The sequence below is a fragment of the Passer montanus genome, unplaced genomic scaffold, assembly GCF_014805655.1.
Source record: "Passer montanus isolate IOZ18808 unplaced genomic scaffold, ASM1480565v1 scaffold2, whole genome shotgun sequence".
Lineage (NCBI taxonomy): Eukaryota > Metazoa > Chordata > Aves > Passeriformes > Passeridae > Passer > Passer montanus.
In genome coordinates this window covers 8,673,644-8,700,367 of record NW_024366591.1, presented here as the reverse complement: position 1 = coordinate 8,700,367, position 26,724 = coordinate 8,673,644, and the positions used below count along the sequence as shown (strand labels likewise).

Below are 26,724 nucleotides of genomic sequence, written 5' to 3'. Positions count from 1 at the left end.
AATCTTGTTTAATGCATAGGTGCTTTAAAGCATAAAGTGTTTGTCCAAACACTATTGTTCCATTCCTCTGCTTTTGCTTTCTTTCTTGAATACTTTGTCATGCTGCAGCCTGACTCTGTCCTCTCCTCCCTTCCTCTTATCTTCCTTTGTATCTTGGATATGACAATGACAGAACAGAGTAGGAAGTTTACTTTTATTCCCCAGTGGGTGTAACAGCTGGATCACGTGGACCAGCCTGTTTGTTCTCTGCAGCAGCTATGACTTATCCCCACAAACAGCAAACTGCCCTCAGGAATCTGGAGATTTCACTGTTTACAAGCTGCTTGTCTCTCCTGTACCTTCCTGTTTCTGTTCTTCTAGTTCAGTGCCTATTTTTGGGTAAGGCACAGCTTGCATTTGCTTTGAAGCGCCTTGAATGAATTACAGTGTGGTGTAACTGAATTAATTAGGTGTCTCTAAAGAGGCTGTGATTAAATTGCCAGTTATCTCAGACTGGCATTACAGGATGCCTCTCTGTGTTTGGGACTATCTGAGCAAGTCTTTCTTTCCTCCATCTTTTTAAAAAGTGTATCACTGTGTTATTGTTCCAGTCATTGTGGTCTGGAAAAGAACCACCTGTAGGGTTAATACAGCTGGGAATGGAGGGTGAGGGAAACCTGTCCTGCTTCAGATGTAGTGCAGATGGCTTTTTCTTCTTTTTTTTTTCTGCCAGCTCACTTAACCTGCCCATTGCAGACAGCCTGCAGGTGGAATGGGAAGCGTTTTCCCAGTGTACACATAATTCTGGTTGACCCCACATTATGCACATGTGTGGGAAAAGGAGCTGTGAAAAGTACCTGTCTGCTCCCCTGCTTTTTCCCCATAAAATAACAGGCCTTCCACTTCCAAATGCTTATTTTTAACACATGCTGGTGCCTTTGGTTTCCCTGTGAGCCTGCTCATCTGTTTACAGCTGTTAAAACCCCTGCTCCAAACACAAAATGCCATTCACCCGTAACTGTCCATGGGCCTTGTTTGGGATCTGCACACTCAGACCTTTCAAGCTGCTCTTTTTAAGACTGGATTTTTTTTTTCCTTAGTCTTTTTCTTGCTGTCTTGTTTGATTTTCACATGCTTTTAGACCTCCATAGTAGTGATGTTTACAGAGGAACTACTGCAGCAGATGTTTGTAGCTCAGTAATGGTTTGGATTTTAATTTACAGTGAATACCATAACTTCAGCATTTTTCTCCTTTTTTCCCCCTAATTGACAGGAGATAGTATTTGCCTTATTTCTCCAAATATCATCTCATATGTTATGTTCTAACTATGTCACTGCCCTACTTAGGGTTCAAATTTGCTTAGAGTTCAAACTTTCTTGAATATTTCCAGCTACCTGGTCTGAAAGCCACATTGTAGCCTTGAGTTTTACTGTTCTTTGGAATTATTTTAGTTTCTTCCAAACTGATTTCTCTACAAATTTTTGTGTTTCTCTCTGGCTGCCTCTATTTCTATCCTGTTTTTATGAACTGACCAGAAAGAAGCACTGTATTTCTGTTTGCTCTAAAATGAACTGAGGTTCTAGTGCCTTTGTTCACAGCTATTACTCACTGACGAGTGCTGGTCCCTTTGGTGACTGTGGTTCTTCTAAGAGAGGCCTTCACTGAGTTGGCCTCAGGGCCCCTTCAGGCTTTTATTGAGAGTTAATTTAGAACTCTTCAAAATAGTATAAATAAGTATCAGCGTGCAGATAAACCTGAAATGGGTGCTTACTAGAGCACGGGACTTACAAGTCCAAACAAAAAGGACCAACAAATGAATGGTTTTTTGCCTTAATTTTTGGGTGTTGCCTCCAAATCAGAAGGGCTTACCAATCCCATTTACAAAGCATGTAGAATTTGGTGAATTTGTAGAATTTCCAGTCTTTCTGGAAATTTCAAAGATGCTTTGTTCTGTGAGAGCCCAGCCTGCACTGGTATACTACAGCCTATACTGAGGTTTGCTTAGGCCTGACTTGGTGTCCTTGAGTGTAGCATTGATGCAATTGTAAATGGCAATCCCTGGCTGGCAGCAGTGCAGAAGCTGAAATATTAGCAAGCTGCTGCCAATTTTTCTTCTTTTCTCTTCTCTTAAGGTTGGCAGATTTCCCAATAGAGGTGATTTTTTTTTTTTTTTTAAACATGCTCCTCTCTTTAAACAATGAGTATAAACTGGTCTTTGGGAAGTTATGCCCTGTTCTCCAGGGGCATTTGTGGCCATGGCTCTGGCACTGGGGGAGAAAATAGAGAAAACCAAAACGTTTGAAGAACAAAGAACATCTTGGTGTGTACTTCAGGCTTAGTTCTTCATGAGCTCTCTGAAATTACATGTTACTCATTAGGATTATTCATCTGACTGTCTTCTCAAGACCCTTCCCTGTCTGCTCCCTCCTGTAGTGTGTAACCACTCTCTGTCTTGCACGCCACCAGTACTGCCCACGAGCCTGTACCTGCAACACTTGCCTGGTTTGGGAGTCTTTAATTCCTTTCAGTGTGGAGCTTTGCAGAGTGACAAAGCCCACAGCACTCAGGTGTGAGGGGTATTGCTTCAGGTACAGCCCCAAGCTAAAAGAAGCCCTGCTAGAAACTCCCTTCCCTTCAGTGTCTTGAGCTGTGATCTCCCCTAGAGCAAGTGACCATGTGTGCCCTTTGGCTGCCTGCTGTAGCACGGAGCTCTGCACACCTCCTCTCCAACCCAGCCCTCACCTCATCGCTTGACTCCATGTGTGGAGTCACACTGAGCTGGGAAAATGTAGGAAAGGATGGGCAAGGAAACCAGGCACCTTTAATCAAGTAGGTTTGATATTAAAATAAGTGTTTTCTGGGTTGCCTGGAGTTTCACACTCAAGGGAGGCTATACAAAATTCAAAGATGTAGTTTAACTGTTTGGCAGTCTCTCTTTAACTGGTAACATCTCTTTTTTCTCAAATTTTTGCCCCTGGCAGTCAATAAAACAAATTGAGGCTAATTGAATAGGAGCCATATGTGTGATAATTAATTGGGAATGTATTCTGATTCAGTGCTCTGTAGCTCCCTGCCGAGTTAAAGATGCAGTCACAACTCCAGTTCACTGAATCATTCTAAGTGGACAAAGTAAAGACAGAAGGGAGACATCAGAAAGGGAATGCATGCTGAGATCAGGAGGAACACAAGTAGAGATCAAAACTGTGAGTGGCATAAATGAAAAGGGAAAAGAGTGGGTGGGCAGAAAGGAAAAGACATGCAATGAAAAATCTGAGGGGATAACCCAACAGACAAGGGTAAGCAGGAACTTGGACCTACAAAGGAGAAGAAATCACAAGCATGATAGAGGAGGGCTTTTAAATATATATTTAGAAAGGAAGGCAGCAACAGGATGTAATAGACAATAATGGACTCCCATCAGAAATAGGGCCCATGTAATGTTTTAAGGGCATATGTGGATATACATATATCAGTGGCACTAAAGATTTATAATGCTGTTCATCTAATCATTAGCTTCCAAATTGTGTAAATCTAATGAGATCAAGTTAACTCATGAAATTTCTGTCATGTCAAATATTGGAAACCCCCCCGAAATGGGTTGTCTGAATTTCCATAAGAATAAGTGTTCATCCATTCATTTGGATAATGTAGATCATGTCCTGTGTTGGATTTAACTGAATCAAACATTTAGGGGCAAGCTGAGGTTCAGAGTACTAAACCTGAGCCTTACATTCAAGGAAATGCTTATTCAAGCCAGTTTTGTCAAAATGTGAAAAGTGGTAAAGCTGAGATCCAGGTGTTCAGCAAGTGTAACCATTCTAACCGAGGTGAAACGTTGTGCACAGGCAATGGCAGGGAGCATTTCATCCTACAGCATGCTTGGGTCTTGGTTGTCTCCTGATACACAAAGGTATGCACTGGGCCCAGGTTGCCTTGGGGCTTGTAAGAGCAAAATGTAAACCATCTCTTCTTTCTGAGATAGTGCAAAATGCAGAATTGTGTCACTATTGCCACTGAGAATTGCCTCTGAAACTTTGTGCTAGTTGGGACTAGGTAAATACTAGATAAAAGCTAGTGGGATTTTTTTTTCCTTTTAAAGTCCTTTGACTAGCAGTGTTTGCTCTCAAAATATCAGAGATGTTTTCAGTCTGAAGAGTACTGTGGAGGATACCAAGATGAATGCTGTAAATTATTAACATTCTCAACAGTTCTTGCAGTAAAAAAACCCAGAGGTATTGCAAGTTATTCCTCTTTTAGATTGGATTTTGTACAACTACACAGTAGCACTAAGATTTTTGTTGTTCTTCGACGTAGTGTCACTGATGCTGCATCTGCACATTTGCAGCACTGGAGTGGCTTGGTTAGCTTCTGTTTTGCCTCCTTTCATCTTTTGGTGAGAAATATGGATATGGAAAACCCTGTAGTGAACTAAACTAGTATTTCTGATACAGGCTTTCTTTGGAAGACTAGTCTTTGTCTAAGTCTTGTATTTCCTCATACTTTCTTGCCATCTCTTCCTTCTAATTTTATTATTAAGCAGTCATGTTGAGTCTGAAATTGAGAATTAAAATATCTTAAATATATGCTATTTTAATATTGCACACTGAAAAAGCATGAAAACACTTCGTTATCAGCAGTGAAGAATATCAAGAATGAATTCTGAAATACCTTGTTATCCTTTCCTCCTTTTATGATGTTTAAACAATGTTTCTCTCTTTTTGTGGAGTAAAGGAGAAAAACATCTTGGCCTCATTTGTGGAAGCAGCTTCCAACATTTGTTTTGGTTTTGTTTGTTTTTCCCCTTGGCTGTTCTCACTCTCTCTGGTGAAAACTTCACCAGGATATTTCTCATCACCTCCTTTCTATTATCCAGCTCCTTGCAGTTTCTCAGGCTTTTGCTGCTTCACTCATAGGCCCATCAGTGCAAAGCCCAAGTGGATCAGTTCTGTGGAGCTCTTTGCCCAGGGCTGGGCTCAGTGTAGTACCTTTCCTATAATGTTTGTGCTGGCTCATGATGGGAACAACAGAAGAATAACACTCATATGTACTATTTCAGATACCTGTGTTTGTGTAATGTAATTAACACATTTGCTTTTAAATTAAAGGCACTTCTTTCAGCTGCAGACAGCCAGGTCCAGCTGTGGAGCAGAGTCCTGGGCTAAACCCCATACTTAGAGGAATGTCAGGATCCTGACCTCTTTTACATCCTCAAGAGTGCACACAAAAAAACTCTGCACGGTTGTATAATCTATCCACTTATAAAGCTTCTTCTATTGGGTAGTAAAAAATCATCTGAAGATAGTAATTGAATGTCTTTTAAAAGAACAACCACACATAGACAAGGGGAAAGAAATTAAATAAGACAAAAACAGGAACATTGATGACATTTTAGCAAAGAATTAGTGAGTATTTTAAAGTACACAGATGCTTAAATCACCTGGCTTACAAATAAAAGGTGAATTCCCCAGCTAAACCTTTGAATGTCAGAGCACTAAGGTGGGCTGTTTAACCTATGTTTGGGCACTCAGCTTTTGATTTCAACTTCACACCTCACATTTTCATTCTCCTTGCTGTACAAGAGCAAAAGTACAGAGATTTCCAGACAGGTGTTGGAATATGCCAAATAAACATGTGGAGTCATCTCAACAGATGATTCTGGTTTTAACACCCACTTAAACAACAGCAGCAAAAACCCCAAACCGTCAAAAACATTTAAAAAGCAAACAAAAAACCCAAACAAACCCAAGAAGCCTCAAAATCAGTATAAAAACCTTTTTAAGAAAGTAAAGAAACTCTAAGAACAGAAAGTGTTATTGATAATAAGACCTTTCTATGTTTTAGAAGGGTGCTTCAACAGAGCTGTTTTTAATAACTGGGACTGTTTTATACCTTAGCCCTGCCCCAGTTTCCTAGTGTGCAATCAAAGCCACTTTTTATTGTGTTATATGAAACAATGGCCCACTCAGGGAAGGAGAGGAGCAAGAAAGCATAAAAATGAAAATCAGAGTAAGTGATCAGAAAGGAGAAATTGCTTTTAAGAGATCCCTCTTTCTTAATGTGAGTTAAACCCAAGTTGTATCTTCCATGCAGCTGCCCAGAAAACCTGGGCAGGGTCAGACAGGAAGGGGCTGTCAACCTTTGCTGTTAAAACCACATTGAAATAATTCTGTCTATCAGATGAAATTGATTTAAAACTACTTCAGTATCCTTCCCCTTCCAGTTAATACCATTGTTTTTACCTCTGGTGTCCTTCAAATACTGATGGGTGCCTGCTTATTCTGCCATGCCATTCTCCTCCTGCCTCTCCTCCATTGTAGACAACTGCTACTGTGGTTTTAATGCTAAGCCTTTGTTTATAGAGCCAGCAGCACTAGGCATTCACATGAAAACACTGAAGATTTTTTTTTCTAGATTCCCATGAATAGTCATAGGGCTGCAGCACATAAAGTTTCTCTCTTTTGAATTTGCCTGTTAGATGTCATCGAAGTGTGGATTAAAATTCATTGGACACAAACAAAGAAAAACTTTGGATCAACCCTAGAAAGGCATCTCTGCTTTTCTTTGTTTTGTTCTCTTTCAAAGTAGAGATCTTCTTTTACGCAGCAGGAATCCTGGAAATCTTGAATTTTTGTTTTGGAGGAAAACTCAGCAGCAGGAGGGCAGATAGAACAGTTGGAATTTCATTTTGATCTTCTGGAAATAATGATTTATTAAGCATCATTGAATCAGCAATGATTTATTTATTTTCCTCAATTTACCTGATTCTCAATATACTCTGTATTTTCCCCAGACTGCCTTGATCTCCCTCAGCCTTTTTTCTATCTTTATAAGGAAATTGGGAAACTAGGTGGGAGAAGAAAATCTTTCTGGGCAGCATGTTTGGGAAAGAGAATAGAGGAAGTGACCTAAATTTTTTGCAAAAGGAAGCAATCATTTTAATGACATGAACAGTTCTACACAAGCCAGTGGGTTATCTTGGTGTCCATGTAAATGGGGAATTGAAAGAGCATGAGATAGATATTTCAGGAACTAAGCAGGATGTTGACTTTGAAATTGCTGAAGACTCAGCTGAAGACAGTCCAACACAATCACTTTTTCTCTAGGGTAATTGCTGGAGGAACTCTGCTCGGTTTGCATAGAATAATGCAATTCAGGAAGAAATTCAATTACTGAGCTAATTATCACATTGGATGAGTGGTAACAACCAAATATAAAGTAAGAGGCCACTGGAGGAAAGCCCAAATCACCTACTAATCCCAAAAGTTCACAGTGAGAGGTCCTGGTTGAGAAGTAAATGTGTTGCTGGTTTGATTGTTAGGTGTAGTGGATTATAGTTTAATCCAATTCAAATTCCCATTGCTTTCAAGAAGATACAAACACAGCTTTGGTTACTAATAATTGTAGAATACTTTTAAAACCCAGAATTGATTATGGGACAGCATTTATTCAACTAAGCTGAATTTCAGCACTGAAGTTTGCTTTATAAACTGTCTATATTACCCTTGGTCTTAAAAAAAACGAAATAAAATTATACCTCATAATAGCTGTATAAAGATTTGAGTTCTAGCTGTGTCTGAAAAGGTAAATTCTTGTCTCATGTCCCAGGGCTCATGTTTTAGCTGCTCAAACAAAGCCTTAATGGAGCCTGGTTCTGTTTTATTTTGTTTGGGTTTTTATGTTTGTGAGAGCTGTTCTACTTCCTTCCCTTTTTCCCTGTCAGGCTGCATCATCTGAATTGTAGTGTCCCAAAGCATTTGTGATTTTCCCTGATTGTTTCATGCATCTTTCTGTCAAAAGAAAAAATAAGTGGGGGTGGGGAAAGAAATAGACCCAGAGCTGCATGCTGGGCAAAAGGATTCCTGTTTTTTATGGTTTAGAATTTTCTGAAGTATTGGTTGGTATTATGGGTCTCAATAAGCCTCCACAACAGAAATGGTATGAAACTGGGGTAAAGAATAGTATTAACTTTTACCTTAAACTACCACAATGATTTCAGAGGCACTGAAAGTTAATAAAGCATCTCATAATCTTAAAACATATGCATTTGGAAATCAGCAGTGCTTCTCTGCTGAGAATAGAAAATTGATTGAATTCCACAACCTAATGTTTATGCTTACTCTTGCATATGCAGGTGGATATATATCAGGATGAAAGAATTCTGACAACCTTTTTAAAGTAAAATGGTTCTTTATATTCTGAACTGCTTAGAAGGCACTTCCCCCCAGTACCATGTTCTGTTGAATAGGAAATGATAATTGCAGTTGCAATGAGCTGAGCCAACCAGAAGCAGGAAGATAAATAATACCTCCAATAAAATGTTAATCTATATAAAGTAGATAATATACTCATATTAATTACAAATAATTTTAATTAAGACTCTTATTTTCTTATTTTTGCAAGGTAGAGAATGTGCCTTTTTAAGGAAAACAAACCACTTGCTTTTGGTAGGAAGCAGAAATAAAGCAAATCTGTTCCTCTCTTGTCTCCTACGTGGAAACCCGTGTGTAATTTTTCTATTGGTCGGTTTTCCACAACTTTTTTGGGAAGGCTGTGGGGAGTGGATGAAAAGACTTTGTAACATATCAGTGGCATCCTTCTCCCTGTTGGATTCAGCATGAACTTACACACAAAATCCTGGAAACCGCTACTGAGTCTCTGCTGTGTTTCAAAGACAACATTATCTTTACACCATCCTTTTCCAGTGTTATTTAAGCTGTTTGAAAACCTCCCTTAGAAGGGACCCCTCTTTGGTGCCATGTTCCTTGGGGCACGTCTGCACTTTTCACAGTGAGTAGTTAAATTCGGGCTGTGGAGGTTGACTGCCCAATCCCCAGCCTGTTCAAAACCTCCTCTGGGCCCTGTGCTCCCCACACCGTGAGCCAGACCCCGGCCAGCGCCACCCAGCCATGCCAGTGTCACTGCAGTTCCACCAAGGACACCATGTGAACTGCAGGGACACACCTGGGTGTCTCCCTTGGATCCCATGCCAGGAAATTGTAGCTCTTCTCCCCTGTGTTTGAAGGCCTTTGTACACAAGGCCCTTGTCACTGTCACACGTGACCTCATGCTGACTGTTGTTTGGGCCTTTTCCTGGTTTTGCTTTAATCTCATTTGCCAAGGAATCAGAGATCATATTTACATAGTTGATAGATAGCTCTTCTGTTAAGGCTAGTGATTGAGGGCAAAACTTTTGAGGCAATATTTTTAATGAAGAGTCCTGAAATCCTTATAATACTCATGCCAGAGCAGTATTTCAGGGAAATTGATGTTTACTATAACATTTTTATTAGCCAGAGTTCCACTTTTATCCCAAGGACCCTTGGGTGCTTGGGAGATGCTTTGGACTTGGTGTTGAATATCCCTACTCACCACAACAATCATTCTCTTCTGTTTAACACATGCTGGCCCACAGTGATTTACTCATTCCTTATTTTCTGACTTTAATAGTGTCTTTTGTTACAGTTAGTAATAAAAGTTCAATCCAATCTACCTTTTTAGTTGCTTTCTCTTTTGTAATCATTTTTCCTGTGTTGTTTATATTCCACTGCTACAGTGAAAATACTGAATAGGAAATGTGCCATTCATAAGGGTGACAGGGTTAGTGCCTGTATGAGCTAAGGCCCTCTAATTTATTCTTTTTCAAGCAATAAGAATGACCAGGGACTCTCCTGGTGCTCCCTAGCTAAATATGAAACTAAGTAAAGTATTTTTCTATTGTTTTTCTGTGGATGGTAAACACCCACAGAAATGTTTTCTCCCAAAGAAAACTCCTTGAGTTTCCCTTAAGGCCTAGAAGGAAAGAAAGACTGATTAAATACTCTTTCTATTCACTGTTTTGGTGGCATCTGTCTCTTTCTGGAGCCAGTTCAATTATTGAAGTACATAGTGTTGTATCATATGCCAAATTATGAACAGACTGTGCCCCACAAGAAGGAAAATGGGCAGAAAGAGTGTGCTGATAAGCTATAATATCAATAGCAGTACTGACCTGAAATAACTATGTATGTCTGATGAATGGATTTGTGTGAACTGCCTAATTATATAAACACAAAATGGAGATGTGTTAAAGGAAAAAAATGTTTATTGTGAGAATTGTTTATTTAAAAAAAAGACTTGTCTGTAAACATGTCTTTATTTCCAGCACCAAAAGATCAGACCATTCCAACACCAGACTGGCAATTCAGATCGAAAAGGATGCAGGTATGGCTTGGGAGTTTGGGTGTCTTGCTTGATATGCAAAATGTCATATATTTACACTGGTGAGGCTTTGCTGGGAAAGCTGAAGATATGCAAAGGGTTTGAATGGTGTGTGTATAAACCAAAGCACTTTAAATGTAGCAGAGCACCAGTTTGAGTCGTGTGACCTGATGAGTAAATTACTCCTCAGTTATGTGTAGCTGATCAGACAGAGAGCTGCTGGGCTGCCAATTAATTGCCTGGTTAATCATAACATTGGTGTTTTTATGGAATATGCAGCAGGCACCCTAGCTAGACTCAGAGGTCAGCTGTGGGTAGCGAATGGTTTTGGGAAAAAAGCAGTGAGTTAGTGGTGCCTCTACCACTGAGCAGTTTGGGCTGACAGGTATCTCCTCTTCCCGGGAGAACCTTTTTGAGAGGGGAAGAAGAGAAGTTGGAAAACTTGCAAGAGGAAGAAGTAGGAGAGATGATGGGCTGCTCTGCTGAGTATCAGTGCATTAAATGAGCACCAATCCATGGCCATGCAAAGCAACTTCCCAGGCCACACTGAGTAGTTCTTCTGAGATTGGGAAGTGAGAGCAGTTTTGGCACATCAGTGGACACAGAGAAGGTGTGGTACATCAGCTGGCACTCTTCAGTGCCTGGTGGGACAGAGCACTTTTTGGAGGGAACTGATACCAGTGTCTCATGCCAAAATCTCATCCCAGTGAGAGAGACCAAGGTTTCATAGATGTGTTCTTCCACTTTAGTGTTGTGTGGCAGATTTTATCTTGCCACTGAGACAGCAGAGGTTGTATTGTGAAGTTAGACATTTACATTTTAATTATTGCTGGTTTACCCCCCCATTCTTTTTGTCCTTATCCATTACATCAGTAACATGAACAAATACATGGTTTCAAGCAGAAATTGATCCAAGGAGTCCATAGTTTGAAGCATGAATGGTGGTTTTTAATTATTTATCATTTAAGGCAGGGAGTTAAGATTTTTCCTAAGGCCATTTTTCCATCTGATAGCAGTGGCCTTTAACATTATTACATACGCTAATAAGTGAATTATATTTTATACCCTGTAGCACAAGAAAAGCTTTCATTTTGTGTACTTGCTTAAAAGACTCATTTTATGACTTGCTTAAATTTTGACCAAATACACTCCAGAAGGTGCACAGGTGAGTGTGTCTGCGTGGACATGAGCACACATGGACAAACATACCAAGGCTGGGTGTGTAATGGCCACGGGCACAAAAAGCAGTGTAGTTGCAAGCCCTCTCCTCCTCTGGTGTCAAGGAACAATTTGTAGGGGAAGCTATAGCCTCTGCAAGCCTCATCTTCTGGGCTTTTTTCTCCTCCATGTTAGATCTCCTCCTAAATATGCACAAACATAAAAATGCATGAGTGCCTGTATGTCTGTATCCACATACACTCATATGCATACAAATACACCTACAAGAGGTTGGTTTGTATATGTATTTGTGCACCAGCATTTTAAGAGTATTAAAGGTGGGACTCTGATGCATTACAGAAGAGAGAAGCAGTTTTCATGTCAAGCATATATTGTGTAAAAGAGTACAAGCAGAGGGCAATACCATGTTGGATTGTATGGCACCATGATAGCATTTGTGAAGGGTTCAGTCCCTTTCACAAATCACCATCATAAAGTGCTCCTTCTCATCCGGTTAAAGGCCACAGACCTTTAAGAGATTACACTTCTAGACTGTGATGGGGTGTTGTCCACCTGGGCATTTGGTCCAAGCCATGTGTAATTGAACAGCTACTCCTTTTAAATTGGTAGCAATTCTGGTGATGCATGTTTCATGCTTACCAGGATATACTCAGTAAACTGTTTTAAAATGAGTATCCTCATCTTAAGTAACAACAGGTTCTTCATGGACAAAGCCTTGAAAAATTCCTGGAGGACTAGAAGAAAAAAATCCCAACAAAATTATTGGTATCTGTGTGACCAAAATATTTGAAAATCTCTTAAAAAACATTTAAATTTAACTACATGTACTGAAGTAATAATGATTTTTTGTTTATTTACATTAAGAATAGTATATAGACATTAACTTAGCATTGCAGAGACTTTTAGTGGAGCGAAGAATTTCTTACAGTTGTAAATCATGGAGGTTGTTTGATTGAGTCTGAAATATGTGTTATCACTAATGTGATCTTTTATTTACAATATTGCTCATATTAACCTGATTCTTTGAAGGGCTACCTAAAAAAGTAGATTGTGTAAAGTATCAGAAAGATATCGTCTAGCTAGAGGAAGCAGATTTAAGTAGGAATGAAAAAGAACATAAAATTTAATGCAGAATGGCTTTGTATAATTTTTTTTAACAAATATGTGCTGCTCTGGTTGTAGGAAATGATGACAATAATCTCAACTCCATTTTTTATGAGCATTTGACAAGATCTCTGCAGGAGTCTCTTTGTGGAGATTTGATCCTGGGCCGCTGGGGAAACTACAACACAGGAGACTGTTTTATTCTGGCATCGGATTATTTAAATGCCTTTGTGCACTTGATCGAAATTGGAAATGGCCTTGTCACCTTTCAGCTCAGAGGGCTTGAATTTCGAGGTAAGGATCCACGATGATTTCAATAGCAACAAAACCAGCAATAAATCCTGTCTGTCTTTTTAATCTATCACAACTCTACAGCAGGACATAGGGTTTGAGGACTTTTCTCTTTCTACAGATGCTTGTCTGTCTGAAAGCTTGGTACTTCTTTGTATTGTTATATAGATGTTGTTTTGAAATCTAGATGTTAAGAAATTTGGAGCCATGTTCTGCAGTATCATAAGATACTTTCTTTCAGCAAGAAGGCTTGTTGAGTGATTTGCTTGGTTCACAGATCTTTTGAGTAATGCTTAGTTATGTTTTCATATTATTTCTTTTCCTCCATAACTATGAAAATTGGAGTTGTTCTTAAAATTTTTCAAGATTTTAAGAAAAATTTCAAAAAACCTTGTCTTTGGGAAACAAACAAACAAAAGAACCAAAACCAAAATAAGACTCATTCCATGGAAAATATCCTGTGTCAAACCATACAAGAAGCCAGTGCTGAGATGGTCTCTGTCACACTAGAACAGCGGAGTATAATCAGAGTATAATCAAGGTGACTTTTCAACAAGGTTGAGTGTGAGAAAATAAGTGACAGCCGGGCTCTTTGAATGCTCTTAAGTGTGGGAGGATTAGACTAGGAAATAACATGTGTGGGCTCAAGTCTTGACTCTGTGACAGACTCCATGTAGGATATACAACAGGTTGTGGTAAATGCTTTATGTTCACTTTCCTTCCTGTGCAGTGGGGATGAAGATAACACTCTTGTGTCCTCAGCAAACTTATGTGGAAAGGAAACAGTAATTGCCTGAAACAGCTTGGTATTGTAGTACCTCATGAGATGCCTATTCAAAACAATTGCAAATTGTGAGGAAAAACAACTGGAAAGGAAGAAAAATAATTTATCAGCCTTATAATTTCTTGTTGTTTATGATGATTGTTGAGGAATACATGGTCTTGTACATGTGCTTCTTAGGCTTGCTTCAACTTCCAAGAGATCTGTGCAAGTATTCTTGTATTCATCTTCTCCTTCGGTGTCCCCAAGGTGAGCAGTGGTGTGGCTGTGTCAGGGAGAGGTACTTGTAGTCTAACTTCCAAAATTTATCTTTGCTGAAAATCTTTTTGTGTTAAAATAGTTCAATGTGGGATTTGAAACAAACAGAAGAAAGGAATCTCCTTCCTACTTAAATTACAGGAGTCTTGTGAGGTGATTTTTCTTCTTGCTTGTGCAGTTGCCCCTTACTGGGGGTCCCTCTCTATCATCACCATCGCCAGGCAGTAGAAGTTAAGTAAATGTTGGAAGCAGATAAAACCATGTGAGAGGATGCTCAAACCATGTGAGAGGATGCTCAAGCCATGTGGGAGCTGGATAAAAAGATCAGGGCCTAGCAGACAGGCATAATGAACTGGATGTTGAATGGGGAACAACTGGATAGTTTTGTTGCAAAGTGGTTTAGGAAGACGTTCGTTGACATTGAGCCAGGATCATTCACAGCCAGCAAGGCGGTTTGGCATTTGCATCTGGGAGCAGAGCTCAAAAATTGCAGTGTGCCACCTGTCGAGGTATCTCTATATTCCCTAAAATCATAGTTTAAGTAATTAAATGTGTCTGAAAATTGATCTTTCCATGCACTTTGCCTAATACTGTTCAGTATTAATTAACTGCAGTTAATACTGTTTTACTTTGTGAATAGATCCAGACTGTCTGCCAGCTGCAACAGGTCTTTAAATTCAGCTGGGGCTGAGCCCCACAGCCTCACATGTCTTCCACAGACTGCTATTGAGAGCCAGCTGAGCTCTCAAGAGGAATATCCTTTTTCCTAGTCTTTTTTCCACTCCTCAGGGGGAGACTGGCATCCTGCAAAGCAGCACCTCTTTCTTACCCGAATCTTGGATGGGCCTGGACCAAGAGAGCAGCAGCAAACTGAACTGGAAAGTAATGCCAGTTACTGGAGGTGGAGAGGGGTGGGGAAATGGTGGTTTCACCTAGATTATCTCATCCTCAGTACAAATCTAGTCCCCTATGCCTCCTCACCCTCAGATTATCACTAGGGGAAGAGACTGCTCAATACTAGAGGAGGAGGTAGTAGGAAGTAGGAGAAAAATGGACTATCTCTCTTCTCTGAACCTACTGGATAATCCTGTTTCAAGAATAAGACAAATTTGTGGTTTTGTGTCCTCACAGACATGGTATGTAAGGAAGTTTTCTCTGGTCTTCAGAGTGAGTGGTAGAGGAGTTGTTATGGGAACAGAAACTGAGAGTGTGTGTGTGTTGCTATTCCGTTGTTTGTCCTGGAATAGAGAAGCTGTGTAGGGTTGAATAAAGGAAATTACCTGAGGTAAAACCAGCTCAAACATGTAGCATTTGCTGTGCCCTGTGAGAGCTAAACCCTAGTGGACTGTGTGGAATGAGGGCCAGACAAATCACACAAATTACAAGCCTGCTTAAGGATGGACTTGGAGAAGCAGAGGAGCCCACAGGGGAACCAAGCACAAGCCAGATAAGGATGCCTGGATCTGATGCAAACTACAACAACAGTTTCCTGGACATCAAAGTGAGCAGATAACCTGCTGTGTGCCCAGTGGAGAGTTCCTGGGGTGATGTGATGCCCCCAGAGGGTTGTTTGCGTCTCCAGGTAACCCATGAGGGCTGGTATGCTTTAGATAAACTATGCTGCAGAATTGTGCCCTTCCTGTACGTGGTTTGGTCCTTCTGCCAGCAAGGAGCTGGGCTGCTCTGGTGGGGTTGCAGGCCACAGCGGTGCCCAGGCACTCAGGCACTAGTCCGAGTAAAAGGAGCCAGAGGGGCTGACCTGAATGCAGAAGTTCATAAGGGGATGGACCAAGGCTGTTCCAAGGAGGTTGTGTAAAAGCTGAGACTGAAATTCTGCCTTGGAAGGCATTCTTTGCTCCTTCCCTTGAACAGATTTGCTGCCTGCAGGGGCAGGAAGGTAGAGCAGGCTTCTATCAAGCAGCACCAAGAGACATCTCCTGTGTGGACTGGGCACATTGTTCCCCATTTCAAATCTTGCAAAAGGCTGGTAAATACAGCCAGAATACTGAATACAGTAGGAATTTTTTTCTGTAGAAGTGAAAGAGTGTATGGAACTGCCCTGGAAGAAGCTGATGGTTTACAAAGTCAAGTGGCAGTTATTAAGTACCAGACACTGCTTTGGGCATCCTACATTCCTATTTTTAGTTGTCTGGTCATGCACTGTTTTTTTCAGGGGACCCTAATTCCTTTCATTGTACAGAATGGTTTCCCACAAGGGGGAGAAAAGGGCTAGAGGAGGAATTTGTAATCTGTAATTTCTGAGCTTTGGCTGCTTCATTTCAGTTTCAAACAAGTAATTTTAATTGAGGGCCCCAAAAATCTGCTGTTCCTTAAACAGGGAATCTGTGTTTGCTTTGGAAATGGGTGAATCACAACAGTGTTCTCTGTGACTGTTTTATGTTTGTGACTAAACCAAAAGCAATATTTGCATTGTGGAGCTCTGGATTTTCCTACGTGTGTTTCTCGGCTGAAAGGCTGTGCAGGCAGTGCTGGTAGTGCCCTAAGAAGGGGTCACAGAGCCTTCTGAATTTAAATGTAGCAGGAGGTACTTGCTGCCCCCTCAGTTTGCAGTCCATCCTGATTGAGGTTTGGCATTGTGAGTGACTGATCCAGATGCCTTTCTAACTGTTTGTAATAGAAGCATTTGTCTCAGCTTTTAAATGAGAAAACAAACCCAACCTAATGCCTGCAGGCAGCCTAAGAAGGTACAGACTGAGCAGACTGAAAGAAGAGTGTCAGCAAATCTGGGATTCCTTTCATCTGTCTTTAGTCCTGTTTTCAATAAACACCTTGGATGAATTAGTTTTTCACTCTCCTATTCTATGGACAGAGAGGGGGTGTGCCTCCGTTGTGTCATTCATCCTGAGTAAAAAGGAGAGGGGAGGCTCAAGATCTCCAGACATTGACAGGAAATGCCCAGCTCTTCCTTTGTGGACAGCAAAGAGAAGGTAGAAATGAGCTGAAACTAGGGGAACACTTCCAAAGAGCTGCACAGTGGTGTGGGGGAATTGAGCCCTTCAGTAACTTAACTCTGCTGGGTGTGTTAGACCACAGCAGAATGCTAAAAGCAGCCTGCCAGAAGAAATACATAACATATCATTTAATTTGAAATGAAGAGATGGGAAAAACCCACAGTCAGGGAACAAGCAGAAACAATGTCAAAATACTTCCCTCTCACAAGTTCCCTATAGAACAAGGGAGGTTTAAAATGTTTTCCTGTTTAGTCTGTGTGTCTACAGAGTGTCTTTTGGGGAATATTCATTTAGCATTTCATATGTAGAAACTACATACTGATGGTGTTGCTGAAATCTTCAGGACCTGTTTTCTAACTCCTGCACTGCATTCTTCAGTCTTTTAATGAACTTCTAAATCTCTGCTGTGAGTTTTTTTGTTACTGTGTGTTGCACGTGCAATATTCATGCTTCACTTGGAACTTCATTAGATGGATCAAGGCACGAAGCACGGAGCAGACACAGATGTAGTTGTACACAGTGGCAAGCAGCTGTGGCAGCAGGATGGGGTTGCCCATGGGGTTCTCTGTGCTTATTTCCCACACAAAAATGGTGTAGGCAAGCAGCCAGTGCAGGCTGTGTGCTCTAGGCACAGTACTGATGTCTAATAAGGACAGTTACTCATTTCTGCAGCATGTGTGCATAGTTTTATTATAGTAGCAAGTGCATTACCAGTGTAAAGTATATTTATTTGTGTTTGATTTTTGTTTCTGAAGGCTCTGTAGCACTAGGAAGAATAATTCTTTATTTAAAGAGTGGTTGCAACTTCTGTGTTTTTACAAATAATTTCTTGCTGTTGGGAAATAAAAGTGCCCATGTTCATGTTTTTCCTGAGACCACACTTGAGGTATATTCAATGTATGTACCAGTACATTAAAAGGTTTTGATAAATTACAGAGTTCAGAGAAAAACACAATTTTTTGACGCATCCTTTGGGGGAGAAGGTTAAAACTAAAAATGCAGTTTGTGGGAAAGAACAAAAACTGAGAGACACAATTCTTGGAAATACTAGGAACGTGGACAGAAAATATGCAAAGGGGTTTCTTTAATCTTGGTGATTTAGTTGGGAAGAATAGCATGAAACAGGGAAGAGGATACTTTATGTTAAATGCACAAAATCTGTGATGTATAGGCCTTTCTATGTGTACAATGATGCTCCAACAACGGAAGCTGTCTATAAATTTCAAATAAGCTTAGAAGAGTTTCTGTAGCACATACTAGAATAAATATTTTATGTCTTTTTTTCCTTTTTCTTCCTTTCATAATTTTATGTGTATTTATGGGTGCACTGGAGAAGACTTCTGAAAAGAAGGAAAATGTTAAATACAGTGCAGCCTTTTCATTGAGAAAATATCTTTGCCAAAACCAAAATATTGCCTCTTGCATTGCAGTGCAGAAGATGTGACACAAGAAGTTTTTGTGGTATTTCATAGCTGCAAGTTTAACAACAAACATCTTTGGAGAATGCTACCTCCATGTGGCCTTTCTTTTCCTAGTGTGCCTCTATGGGCCAAGAAAAGGAAAGGTTTCTGAGGAGAGGGGATGCCGGTAATCGTAGCAACTGATCTGGTTTGAAAACCAGATTGTTTTTCAGACATACAAGCACTTGAAGCAGCTGAAAGCCAAACCACAGTTTTATACCTAACAGCCTTGATGTTCCTTGAGGAATTGATACTGTCTTTTATGTCCTGAAATTTTTCTTTGAAACAAACTGAGACTATCAGAACCTATAAATTACTGTTCTTTATCCCAGTTCCACAAGCAAAAGAGCAGGAAGGAGCCAAAAAACTTGCAAGTTTCCAGAATGTGTCTAACTCTGAGGCTCATGACTTTCCATTTTTGAGCTCAGTTCACTCCTCTTTGAGGTATTTGGGTTTTTGTGTTTCTAGAACCACATCTGATGTGTGTTTCAGTAGAGGATGGCCTTCCAATGGCTGTAATTATGCTCACTGTGGGTTTTTTTGTGTGATAACTTACTGCTTGGTAAACTGCTATCCTGAGCAGAAAAAAAATGCTGGTTGAGAAGGAGCCTTATCCATCAGAATTTGGGAATACTTGGATTTGCAGCATAAGCTTGTTGAAGCAGAGCTACATAATTCTGCTGTAATGCATTTATTGGTAAGACATTCTTGTGCTTGGTTGTGCCAAACAAATGGTGGGCAACCAGCTGCTTTTCTGGAGTCATCTGTGGGGAGACCTCTGCATGGCTTAGGAAAGGAGTTATTCTGGGCATGAGCCCTTTCTGTGTAGATTTGCACCCTGCTTGCTTCTTTGTCAGCAATCCTCAGTGGTCAAGCTGTTGCTACCTTCAGCCACAATGATTAGTTGCTGTTCTGGGTGTGTTGTAAAACTGAAGTGTTTTATGGAAATGAAAACTGATCCTAGAATACTTTTAGTATGTGGTTGTGTAATGTATTCTTCTTTCTGGCCTCTCAGATCTTGGAAAATGCTTTTCACACCCTGAGTTCTCAAAATTGAGTTCAAATGCTCGCTGTGGTTTCAGCCTTTAATTCTAGAAGGCTGGGTGATCATTCAGTTAGGTGTATTTTATCCTTTTGAAGCGAGATTAGTCTTCAGTTTCAGTTTTCTCATTTCCATGTAGGTCAAATCATTCTGGCAGAGCACAAGTCTGTCCTCAAATCCTGATGTGTCAGGAAAATACAAAGAGCTCCATGTACTCACCCTGGCTTTCTCCTAAACTCACACAGGCTGATCTTGCTTTGTTCAGCTGGCACATTTTTTTTACCTTGATGGACTTTTGGCAACCCTCCAGTGTTAGATATCTTACAAATGAATTGGTCACATCTATACTAGCAAGGGTCAGAGTGAATGACTAAACTTGAATGAAGTGCATGAGATTATTTTCCTTCTACTACAGAAAAAAAAGTAAAAAAATATTTTTCCTCAGATTTTGAAAGGACTAATTATTAGTGATAACATTTTCCTGTATTTTAATATTTAATGGTACTACACTTAATTATATTGCAGAAGTGAAGTGCATGTTCTCTTCCCTGTTCTTTGGTTTTATGAATAATTCTCTCAGAGTTGCTTGAACTTGCTAATTTTTTGAGAAGCAATATAAAAATTGTCATTTAAATCATCAGCTTATAGCACATACAAAAAAGTCCAGGGCCAGCCTTCTGTAAAAGACTGACACAAATGCTTGACTTCATTTACTGTGTCCTCTCCCTTCTGGTTCGACTGCTGTAAAGCTGAGCACATGCACATAGTCTCTGTGGAACTGGTGTCTGGAGTAAGGAACCAAAAAGGATTGATGTATGCACAGGTAAATGAAATTTTACAGTAAAATGCCAATCTGTCATTGAAGTCCAGCCAGTGCATTAAGGACTAAAGCAAGGCTCCATTAAAGATGAGAGGAAATTACTGGCAGTTGTTCTAGAACTGACTGCAAGAATTAGGAAGGAACCAACATGTATTTGAGCATCAAGCCTGAACATTGTCTTTGTGGACTTGAGTCCTTTTACTAGATGTTTTTTGGAAATTCTAATCAGCAGGAATGAGGAGTTGGTCTTGTGTCAGAGCACTGGCCGTGGCTCAGGTTACACCTTTAGACTGAAGAGGAACACTCCAGAGGCTCTGCAAGCAGTGAAGACACCAAATCCCCAAGGTGGTAGTGCCCAAGTCCATCAAGCATCTTTTTTTAATCAAGTGTATGTTTGCCAGATGTTGAAGAGCACACCCCTGATTTCATTCTTTGGAATAAATCCATAAAACAACCACATGAACTCCTTTGGTTGTTTCACATACCTTTTGTAGTAACACAGTTCCTCTTAGAATGACTCTTGCTCCTCGAGTTCAGCATTGATTGCACCTCCTGTAGTATAATTTTAACTCTGGCTGATTAAAATTGCCCAGCAAAGACAACTTGGAGGCATTTTAACCTGTAGAATTAGCTAAGCATGCAAATAATGTTCTGGCATCATCTTCTGTTTGTTATGCATGTGATGACAGTTTCCTTTAAACATTGAGGGTCTCTTGAATTCACCTTTTCTTTGCCTTACCGGCCTCCTTGGCCCTGTATTTTACAAAATATATCCCCTAAGAAAACTCGTAGTTACAGAAACTGCAGTAATAATATTCAGTATTTGTTGAAAGAGGTAGTAGAGAGAGTAAAGCCTTCCACAGAAATAAAATTTGATATTTCCATACCAAAAGAAAAAAAAAATACAAATAGTTACATAGACTGGAAAAAGGATCTTTAAATCCTGTTTTTTTAGAGGGATCAGGAATAATTGTTCATTGTATTTTTCATTCTCCATCACTTGCAAACTTTTGGCAATACTTAATTTTGCATCTGGGATGAAGATGTATCTTCTCTTAAATTCAGTGTAGTACTGAAAGATCTTTAAACTTTTGGAAATAAATGTAACATTAATAGTAACAGCACCAGCATGGAGCATTTGTTTTACTCTTTTCAAGCTATATTTTCCCTCCTTCAGTTTGAGTACGATGTCTTCTGACTTGATTTCACAGAAGCATCTGCTGACCTAGAGCAGTTTTCGTTTTTTTGCTGTCGAGCAGTTAGTGTTAATTCATGTAGAAATCTGTGAAATATGAAGCAGAAGCAGTCCAGTTCATGTCCAGTCCAACTGGAAATGTCAGCCTAATAGGTCATGTTTTGTACTTGGCAGTGTTGAAAGGCAAGATGTCTATATTTGGATGACCTGAAGACTTTTAATTAATTTTCATATTGTATACCCCCAAAGTCTAAGGAGGAATGCATATCAGTGTGTGAGCAACACTGGGTTCACAGTGCAAATTTTCATATGTGGCAAACTGAACAGAAAACACTGGAATATACTGGATCTTTTCCCTCCATCTCTGAAGGCTCTGATCCTGTTTTTTCTCACACATTTTCTTTGGATTTTTCTATTCTTTTTTACTTGTATGTTTTGCTTGCTGCATACATTTTAGCAGATGCACAGGCAAAAAAGACATGATCGCCCATACTTTAGAATGTTTTGCTGTGTCTTGAAAGGTTTTTCTTACTGAGGAGAAAGGGATATTCTAGATGCTATTTCTGTTGATACAAACTGAAGGTCACAGAGAGTTGTGATGGGACTGGAACAGATAGTTGAGGGCACAGAATTTGTCATCATGCTCCACAGAAAGGCCTTTGGGATGCTGCCCTGCTCCAGGCTCTCCTGCAGACTGCAGGGAATTGAAGCTGGCACTGTGTTCTTTCCTGGCTGAATGTTCAGGTGATGAACACAGCCAAATTCTTCTCCCATTTACAGTGACACAACAGGTCTGTTGGTCCTGGTGAGGAGGGAGATGTTGAACTGCAGTGCAGTCTCACATCTTCCTCTCCTGTCGAGTCTGTTTAGAAGTTGATGAAGTCAGCAGTCTGTGGGGTGATGCTGAACCTCTGGCAGAAGGCCTGTGCAAGATGTGTAACTTGCATCACAGGAGATGCCCTTGAAAGATGGTTTATGTACAAACTCAGTGGGGAGTAAGTTCTGCAACAGCCTAGGGAGAGTAAATTTTAAAAAGAAGCATAGATCAAGAAAAACTTACTTATTTTGAGAGTACTGGGGGAGGGGGGGGGGTGGAGACATGGGCATCTGCCTCAGTTTTTATTAGTAGTGCCCTACATAGTATAGAAACTATATTCATGGATTTCAAATCCACAAGGGCTCAGCTTGACCATCTAGTGATCACAGCACAGGCTGAAAATGCAGAGACTGCATTACTGCATCTGCAGCTGCCTCATGACTTTTTTTTGAGATAATATATCCTTTATAGAAAAATTTGCTCTACTTTGATCTAAAGCCTGTGTAATAGACTAATTAGAAAGCTGTTCTGTTCTTGTGATGTACTGCCACTAGTGCTGTTCATTACAGATGTTTGATCCAGAGTAGCTTTTACTCCAGTGGGAGAGAGAACAACCCAGTAGATGTTATTTTTGGAACCTGCTTTCCAAGATAGTTTGCTAAAACCCAAATTTTACAAGTGCTCTGACACACTAAAATCTTTCTTTGGGTCCAGTATGTTAGTTGAGTTTGCAGACTGAGACTTGGATCAATTTGCTTAATGTGCCTTATGGAGCAAGACTCTTTAGAATTGCTTTTTGGCGAGTTTTTGTGGAGGCAGAAACTGTGGTCTCTAGTTTAGCTCAGCACAGAACCCATTAGAACTAGGACACTAGATCAGGCCCTTTTGGCTTTATAGGTGATAGTAGTAAATGAGTAATGTACAGCCCTTTATTTGCTGCTGCACGTGGCTTACATCGAGTTTGTTGCCGTAGCTCATTCTTTCAGATTTTTCTAAGTGCATACAACCTTCAAACATACTTTGGATGTGAACTTGCAAGGCGTCCTTTGTTCCTCCTCTCCCAATAACTGGCAGCACACTCTCTCTTTCTCGCTGCCAAGGGACATACTGCCAGCAGAGAGAGGTGGAAGCTATAACAGAAGGAGATGAAGACAACGAAGGCTGCTGCTGTTGTAAGCCCGGGCACTTGCCTCACCTGCTGTCCTGCAATGCAGCCTTTAACCTGCGCTGGCTGACGTGGGAGATCACGCGCACCCAGTACATCCTGGAGGGATACAGCATCATTGACAACAATGCTGCCACCATGCTGCAAGTGTTCGACCTGCGCAGAATCCTTATCAGATACTATATCAAGGTAAACTCTTTGGTTGAGTGCACTTTGTTCCTAGGTGGGTTTGTCAAACACGATGCTGTTGGTCTATAGAAGAAAGAGCATTTGAAGTTTTTTGCTTTACGTTTATCCATCTGCTCTGTAGTCTGGTAGTCAGACTGACTTGATGTTAGATCACAGAACCATAGAATCATTTGGTTTGATCTTAAGATTATCCAGTTCCCACCCTTCTCCTATGGCAGGGACACCTTCCACTGGAATAGGGATAATTAATTAATGTCTTCCTTTGCTAAATTTAATTCTGATCACTTATACTTACAGTTAGTACAGAAAATGGCAGGCATGCTTCAGTGGACATCAAGAAGGTGAGTTACCATCGTGTAGGAATAAAATCAGACAAAGTATTCTTACTTATGTTCTTACGTTCTTACAACACTTCACTAACAGTTTGTTATTTTTTCTTGCCTTGGCCTTTCCACTGTTTCCTTTTTTTTTCCCCTGGAAAAGAAAAGAAAGGTATTAACAAGCATAAAGTTCTTTGGAAACTTCTGAACAGCTGTTTCTCAAATGTACTTTTTTAGTAGTGCAAACCCCCTTCTTACCTTCTGTTTTACACATATATCACAACACATTTGAAATTGGTTTATTACATTGATTACACATCAGTTCATTTACACCACTTTCATTATTGCATTGTTATTAAGATCACAATAACCGCACATATACAAATTTGTCAAAATAGTTGAACCTTATAGTCTGGCAAGACATCTTCATCCTCTGCCAAAACAATTCCCAATCCAGAAAATGAAGAATTTGTTGGGTTTTATAGTCTTCTACTGAAACAGCAGGAGCCAAGTGCTGCTTGCTATGCCACTGGTACTGCCATGAAGCCAGTTGCTAAAGCTCCAAACCATCCCTAACATCTCCTTTTTACTTACATCTCTGCTATTGTAAAAATCTGTCAGCTTCAGAGAGATACCTGTTGTAAATAAGTTAACCACCATTTTTTGCAAATGAACCAATGTAATAAAAACAAGCTCATTGCCTTACAAAGCTGCTTTGATCATGCAGTTGATTACTTCTGAGATTTCGTAAATAATTTTGTAGGCAGTACAGCCTGGTAACCAACCTGCTTTGTTTAATAAACTAATTAGAAATAAAACTGCATGTGAGCATGATTTTTTTCGTTTTAGAAGTGGTGTTTGTGGCTATAAATTGTTTTAAAGCAATGTAACTAAGCTAAAAAAACAAAACAAAAAACCAACTCTTCTTTAATGAGTATGTTGCTACAAATGGTTTGCTTTATTTTAAAAGGTAACTTGAATAACTGGAATATAAACTGGTGCAAGCTGGCAAATGACTCAGCTTTTGATGGAAAATGAGATTGAAAAAATCCTAGTCTAAGCTGCAATCAAATCAGCATCTTATTAGTTTAAAGCATTGAGTAATTTTGCTTTTTATACTGGAACTTGTTTTGTGCCTTAAAACGAATCAATATATGGAGGATTTGTGAGAAGTGTGATGTTCACCATATGGCATGTAAAAACTTAACTGAAAGGTAGTTTAGAGCTTCTGGTTCTGGACACACCTGAGAAGCAGCTGACATAGGTAAGATGGCTGAGACAAACTTCCATCCCAGGTGGTAGAGGCGCGGTTAGCTGATCCTGTTTTGAGTAGAAGGGAGTGGGTTAAATGCTCTCCACGTCTCTGAGATGTGCAGTGGCTCCATCTCCACTCTACGCTGTTCATGTGCATTACTGATGGCTCTGAAAGCATGAAAATCAAGTCTCTTCTTGTTGGATTTAGCTGAGCCAGTATTATTATATTGCACTGACAGAGCTTCATTCTCAGAAGGGTCAGTCTTCCTTGTCAGCCTGTCCATCTTTTTAATCTACTTCTCTTTTTAGGGAAGGACAAGCAGAAGATAATAATAACCTGTTGGCACCTTCAGTATTAGCCTGGGCTGGGGCTCCCTTTAGTGAAGGGAGGGTGCACTCAGGAAATCCCTTCTCTAGAATGTCATTTCCCAAAAGAAAGTTACCTTGATATTTTCTTCATGTATTTTTAAAATAATTAGTTTTTTTCCATGAACAGGGGCTTTAAAAAGATTTGGTAAAATCTTTAGTACAGCCTTGGAAAGTGAGAAGATTATAATATGTATTAGATCAGCTTTTGTCCTGTTTATTTAATGCTTGCTTCCAAATAAACAGTATCAGACAGAGAGGTGAGAATTGATTCCTTCCCCAGCTCTTTCTTCTGGGGGAATGTAAATCAAGACCCTGTGCAGTTTCACTGTGAAAATTCTAAAAGTCCTTCACTTTCTTTTTAACAGTATGAAAGTAATTGTAAGAAGAACTATAGGTAAGGCAGTATTCAGGTCACATAAAATACAAACTCAAAAATCACTTAGGCCGGACTTTCTGCAGGAGCTGCACTTCCATTGCATTGAGCATTTGGAGTGTTTCTGGTTTATTCTCTGTAGCTTACAATGTTGTAAATATTTACCATATTGTTTCAGAAATGCCATATAGCTGAGGATGCACTTGTGCATAAAACATATCTTGTAAGAATTACCAAGAGCAGAATTTAATTGGGTGACAGAAGATTTTGTTGTTTCTGTGTCTGATTTCAGGTCTGATTTTTCCCCACCTGAATCAGCTTCTTTGTAAACACAGATGAGGATAGTAAAAAAAGCAAACTCTATCTCAAAAATCAACAAAGAGAATGTATTGCTTTGTTTTAGTTCTTCTATCCTTCAAGAATAATTACTGTATTGGTCTTTTAAACAATGAGTTGCACTGAGGATCTTATTCCTAAATCATATTTATTTCATTTGCAGATTCATTGACAGCCTAGATATGCATACATTTCTTATTGTGGAAGGATTTTTATTCCCCACAAATAAAGTGGGTCAGCTCCTGTAGCCCTTCTGCATATATTTTGAAATAATTTCCTGCCCAACTACTGTGATATTTTTCCCTTGTGCCTCTTCCATCTCTTCTCAATATATTCTTATTTAAACATCTTTTAGTATTCAAGAAGTCTGTGTATTCGCTGAGTGCTGTGTTTTCAGCTCCTATTGTTTCTGCATGAATCTTTTTTAAGGAGTGTATTGTTCTCCACATGCCAAGAAATTAAGGGTTCATCCTGTCTATATCTGTCTGACTTGTCTTTTTCCTCTGAAGCTTGATTCTCCTCTTACTTGTGTACAATCTGAAAAATAAACTGTGGAGAACATCTGGGGTTTTTCAAAGGGCTGGTAGTGCTTCTGTCCTCTGTAATCCATCATATATTAATG

General features: G+C 39.8%; 1 protein-coding gene across 5 annotated transcripts in view; it reads left to right on the top strand.

Annotated features, from left to right (window-relative positions):
- Positions 1–26,724, top strand: part of PCNX2 (pecanex 2) — a 159,494-nt gene that overhangs the window by 103,692 nt on the left and 29,078 nt on the right. For all 5 annotated transcript variants that reach the window (XR_005627247.1, XM_039707239.1, XM_039707238.1 and 2 more), the window contains 3 exons: positions 10,122–10,180; positions 12,539–12,754; positions 23,197–23,450. Coding sequence is in view for 4 of the 5 variants with exons in the window: in XM_039707239.1 (XP_039563173.1) it covers positions 10,122–10,180; positions 12,539–12,754; positions 23,197–23,450 (529 nt within the window). In the remaining variant the exon portion in view is untranslated. The remainder of the gene's footprint in view (positions 1–10,121; positions 10,181–12,538; positions 12,755–23,196; positions 23,451–26,724) is intronic.